The 5,769-nt window shown below is 33.9% G+C and overlaps 1 protein-coding gene across 1 annotated transcript; it reads right to left on the bottom strand.

The window, feature by feature from the left end:
* Positions 1 to 530: 530 nt before the first annotated feature.
* On the bottom strand, positions 531 to 4,877 carry LOC117118560 (THO complex subunit 2-like). Its single transcript, XM_033263174.1, has 5 exons — positions 4,723 to 4,877; positions 3,299 to 3,365; positions 2,413 to 2,527; positions 915 to 999; positions 531 to 783 (listed from the first exon to the last, which is right to left on the bottom strand). Exons 1-5 carry the CDS (start codon positions 4,725 to 4,727, stop codon positions 531 to 533), a joined length of 525 nt encoding a protein of 174 aa, XP_033119065.1. The 5' UTR covers positions 4,728 to 4,877.
* Positions 4,878 to 5,769: the final 892 nt, after the last annotated feature.

Here is a 5,769-nt window from a genome sequence, read left to right as displayed (position 1 = left end):
GTTAGTCCTGGTGCATTCACTCAAGATTAAGTAGATGCTCACTCAAGGTTAAGTCACTTATCTTGTCTTAACACTTGTTCTTTGAGGACTGTGCGACAGCTAAGATAGTTGATCATACCTACACCGTGTCTTAGACACTGGACTATTCAAAGGGTGTCTTGAGTGTGGATATCCTTCTCACTCCAAGGTAGCTTTGTTAGTCCTGGTGCATTCACTCAAGATTAAGTAGATGCTCACTCAAGGTTAAGTCACTTATCTTGTCTTAACACTTGTTCTTTGAGGACTGTGCGACAGCTAAGATAGTTGATCATACCTACACCGTGTCTTAGACACTGGACTATTCAAAGGGTGTCTTGAGTGTGGATATCCTTCTCACTCCAAGGTAGCTTTGTTAGTCCTGGTGCATTCACTCAAGATTAAGTAGATGCTCACTCAAGGTTAAGTCACTTATCTTGTCTTAACACTTGTTCTTGAAGGACTGTGCGGCAGCTAAAGGGTATTGCAGTAGTGTGCCTGTCTCTTATACACATCTAGATGTGTATAAGAGACAGACTGGCACGCTGTTCTTTTTCGTCAATCTTACTTCTTCCATCTCTTTTCACTTCATCTTTTTCTTTTTTAATTTTCACCTCTCTTCCATTCTCTTCCTTCCTTTTTTCAGAGTGAATCTTGTCTTTTTCTTCTCTGTGACTTTTATTTGACCTGTGACCTTTTTCTTCCTTTATTTTCCTTATTGATTTCTCATCTTTGTCTTCTTTACTACATTTATCCTTCAACTTTGAACTGAAAAGAGAGGAAAGCAAACTTATTTATTGTGATAATTGGATATTAACATTCCAAATACTTAATAAATTGTCCAATGTGTCAAACACATTTATTATTTCATTCCCTATGAGCATGCCACATCAACTGACCTTGATTCTACTTTCCTGCTGATGGCCAATTCATTTTTATTACTGTTAGAGTTGGCAGATCTGTCTTTCCTGTCATCCTTTTCACCTACAAAAACAATAATCCATAATTAACAAAGTAGTAATGACCCTAAATTCCATATACCTTCCAGCAACAATGAACCAACACTACTTACAGTACTTTAAAATCTTTCAAATATCGAATTTAAATTTGCTTCTTGTACTTAACTCTTCGTTATTTTTATTTTCATTTATTTTTGTATGAAATTTAAGTTTTTGTTATCTGGACCCCAAGAAAGAAAAATGTCCCCACATTGATTGGGTATCCAATAAAAATAAAGTTTTATAATTCTAACATACAAAATAAAGCATGCTGCAGGCATGGAACTGAAACTGTCACATGACGAAAAGTTCGCATTAGCAGAAATGGTCCATAGTGAGCTGTCAGATGGTTGAGAGTGAGCTGTCAAATGGTCCAGAAGGAGCTGTCAGCAGCTCCATAAACTTAAATTAATTGGTTCTAAGAATGTTCACTGGGAGTTAACAAGAGTTAAAAAATGGCTGGCTGGTGACATTATAGCCATCAGAATGTAAACAAAGCAAGCAAATACAATCACTCACTTCTAAACGTAATCTCATGGGCTTCAGTGGCAATATATTAATTTAAGAACCCAAAGATTTTCAACATACCAGCAAGATGTATTACCCTGAGTTTTTGTCAAAACTTGGGAGGTATGGACCTCTTCTGCTAACAGAGAAATATGCAGCATGATACGTTAACCACTTTTTTAGGCATACAATATGGAATAAACAAAGGAATAAAAATAGTGCATAACATTGTTCTAATAATATTTAGTTTCAAGTTAAAATTTATTCATCACTGTTCGGGGTTCAAGCTGTTGTTAAAACCACTTTTCAGATTTTGTTAGATTGCTGTATCTGTATAACTGTACATATGGGGGAGCACTAATGGTGGGCTATGATTCCTCAAAATTTTGAAGGTTAATAAAGTCTTATTTTTTGTGTTATAGCCTCCCGAATAATGGTCCAGACTGGTTTTTCGTCCAATTTTCTTACCTTCGCAATTTCTAATTGGTACATGCTAACAACTTTTCTGATTTAGAAGCAGTTAAAAGTTCTTTAACATCAAATTGCAGGGTTTATAGGGGTTGTACAGTATTTCCGAAATATTAGCATATAAAAATCAATGTTCATTTCATAGCACATTATTTTGGGTCACACCTCCTTAACTTCCAACTGCCGTTCGGAAAATAAACAAGAGTCTTAAAATTTCAGGTTTTTCATTTTTCATGAATATATAACATGTGAAAATTGTTTAAAAAAAATCTATGACCCATGGTGCAATGCATTTGATGAGTTTGTATGGAAAAAGATGCGTAGGAATTTTATAGAGGGAGGAATAATGATGTGGGTGGAAGTATACACTTTTGGAGTGTGCTCTAGTGATTATTGTTTTTTTTAATTATAAAAATATACTTACCATTCATCTTAATGTCAACATCTGCTTTGCCTTGTGTTAAATTTGGTGATGAACTTGCTGACTCTAATGAACTGGGCTCTTTCTTTACTACAGATGTTTGGGGAGCCATTTTTGGCTACAAAAAAAAAAGTAATTTACATTAATGAGTCCAAAACTGTATTTACCTATTTTTTAAAGACTACTACAACTATTTACAATTTACGCATTTAGATGTTTTGTCTAAAAATTAGTGAACTCCACTCCTTAAGCTTCAGAATATTACTAAATTTGCAAAGCATCATTCCAAGACAATTTTTACAGAGCATCATTGCCTTCACTTCACCTCTCTGAAGGGTATTGCAGTAGTGTGCATCTGCGTGTGCATGTGGTGTGGATAAAATTGCTCTCTATGGACCCATCCTCCCACAATGCATTTCAACTGGAAATTCCACTACATCTTCTATTTTCTTTGGTGTTACTTCTCCATGTTCTGTATGCTTTTAATTTGACTATAATTTTACCATGTTGACTATGGTAAATCGCCAAGCTTGGAATACCCGTATCTAGATGGTGCTTGTATGTAACATGTTAAGCTCAAAGTTAATTATTAAAGCCTGTAGTAATCTTGCAAAGTTCATAAACTTGTACTTGATTCAGAATAATTCATATTCGATCAAAATAATTTGTACTTAACTCACGTTGACTCATAATGAACTCATTCAACTCAGAGCTAACTCATAGTAAACTTTTATTTTACTCATACGCAAAAGTCACTCCTGTCGCTAAGACTACAGGTTTCACGTTTTTAGGTCATAGCAGTCTGTGCGTATCTTCCACAATCTACCTGTTTAAGAGCTGGTTTACTGTTAAGTGAGATTTAAAAAATATAGTATAAATAAAATCCTACCTCTTTTGTGTGAAACTTGGCTTCTGGTATCATTGAAGGTTTACGACCCTTTAGCTGGCCAGAATACCTAAGAAGCATAATGACAAAAGTTTAAATAAATTCCAGGTGTAAGACATTTACAATGGTTTTCATAATGTACAAAATGAATGTCCGTAAAACCTCGAATAGAAGCCCTAGGCTTCTTTTTTTTTTAGCGAACTTTTAATGGGATTCTTTTTGAGATGGGCTTCTTAAAATAAATGCTGTCAATTTTTGGAAGTACTACTATAAAACAATAAATAGGGCCACTGTATTAAGTCACCTAAACTACTGTGTAAACCAAGTGTGTTTATTTTGTTTCTTTGAAATTCATGTCAGGGGCGGATCCAGGATTTCTAAAAGGGGGGTTCAGAAAGTTCACAAAAACCTAAAAAGAAATTGCAGTCCGGGGGTCCTCCCCCAGGAAAATTTAGATTCCTAGATGGCTGGAAATGAGCTTCACCGAGTTCCGAGATGTGTTTTAATGGCGAAATAATTTTGTGATTTGGTGTCAATGAAATTGTGGTTTTTTTTTCAAAATCAGTAGACCATAGAGCGCGAATTACTATTGTCTATAGGGCCTATAGTTCAGAGCGCTGTTTTCAGGACAAAATTAAGTGGCCTTGTTCTTATCTAAATCAGAGGATTATTTTTTATTTGGGAATGCGCGATTTAGTTCAGCTGGCCAAAATACGTAAAATCTGAGATTTTTGACCCAAAATCGGAGTGCAGAGGTATGCTTAAATAAACGGAGTAACTCCGCCGAAATCGGAGTGGTTGGCATGTCTAAGTTCTTTGCACTTTTTATCTGTTTCTGTGCTTTTGTATGTTTGATTTTATCTCTCTGAATGAACTGAATAAATTAAAATTAAATTGAAATGAAATGAAACGAAGATATCGCACACCACGATGAAAATTTAATTGTAATTGAAAATTACTTTCGTAAAACAAGTTAATTAGAGCCCAAAGAAAGTTACTTCAAATTCAATATTAAGTATGAACAGGGAAGGGTGGGCCAGCTGGACGTAGGTCAGTTGAAAGACATACATAGACTGGTGTAGGTCTACCGAACTTGGACCATTTGTAAAATATCAGTTAAAATGGTGCAATTATGTAGTGGATGTTTCCTAATAACCGAATAATGCAGCTATGTCTGCATAAAAATCATGCTGAGTAGAAACATTTCCAATGGTAAGAAAACATGATTAAAGAAATCTTTTTGGTGATTTTGTTACATAAAGTAGCTTGAGTATAGTACATGAAAATCCTTTCACAAATAATTACATAAACTTGACAAAAAAAAAAAAAAAAACAACAAATAACAAGTGTTTCATGCCTTCATAAAGGAAAGAAGTTATTTGTTGTTACTTGGCATCAAATTTAAAACCAAAACAAACCGCATTTACCCCATTGCTAATGCATAAATGTCAGGGCGCTTTTCCTTTTCTTCAACACGAATCTTGTCAACACGCTTTTCTAAAACATTACCAAGGTTTTCAACGAGTGGGAAATAAGGGAGGATCTGAAATAAAGAAAAATGTTAATTTCATTGTTGCTTTTTGCACATGATCATCTGCTACTACAAACAACAGTTATACATTGTACTGTAAAACCTCAAAAGTTGAGCAATTCTATTTTTTTTTTTGCACATTTGCTACTACAATGTACTGTAAAACTTCAAAAGTTGAGCAAATCTATTGTTGTTTCTTGCACATGTGCTACTACAAATAATAGTAATGTACTGTAAAATCTCAAAAGTTGAACAGTTCTATTGTTGTTTCTTGCACATGTGCAACTACAAATAATAGTAATGTACTGTAAAACTTCAAAAGTTGAACAATTCTATTGTTGTTTTTTTAACATGTGCTACTACAAATAATAGTAATGTACTGTAAAATCTCAAAAGTTGAACAATTCTATTGTTGTTTCTTGCACATGTGCAACTACAAATAATAGTAATGTACTGTAAAACTTCAAAAGTTGAACAATTCTATTGTTTCTTGCACATGTGCTACTACAAATAATAGTAATGTACTGTAAAATCTCAAAAGTTGAACAATTATATTGTTGTTTCTTGCACATGTGCTACTACAAATAATAGTAATGTACTGTAAAACCTCAAAAGTTGAACAATTCTATTGTTGTTTCTTGCACATGTGCTACTTCAAATAATAGTAATGTACTGTAAAATCTCAAAAGTTAAACAGTTCTATTGTTGTTTCTTGCACATGTGCTACTACAAATAATTAAGACAGATAAGGAATTATAAGAAAAAAAATGAAAGGAAAGATAAGGAATCTAAGAAAGGAATATGAAAGATAATATTGGGAAACATAAGAAAGGACAAGAAAAGTAAAGATCAGGAACATTTAAAGGGAAAAGGAAGAAAGACAAGAAGCAAAAGGGAAAGAAAAATGAAAGGCTTGGGATGAATAGGAAAGTAACAGGCCTTG

Source organism: Anneissia japonica, unplaced genomic scaffold (assembly GCF_011630105.1).
Source record: "Anneissia japonica isolate Jap-2015-1 unplaced genomic scaffold, ASM1163010v1 scaffold26264_len8679_cov276, whole genome shotgun sequence".
In the NCBI taxonomy this organism is placed as follows: Eukaryota; Metazoa; Echinodermata; class Crinoidea; order Comatulida; family Comatulidae; genus Anneissia; species Anneissia japonica.
The sequence above is the reverse complement of the archived record's forward strand: the minus strand, read 5'-3'. Positions and strand labels throughout refer to the sequence as shown.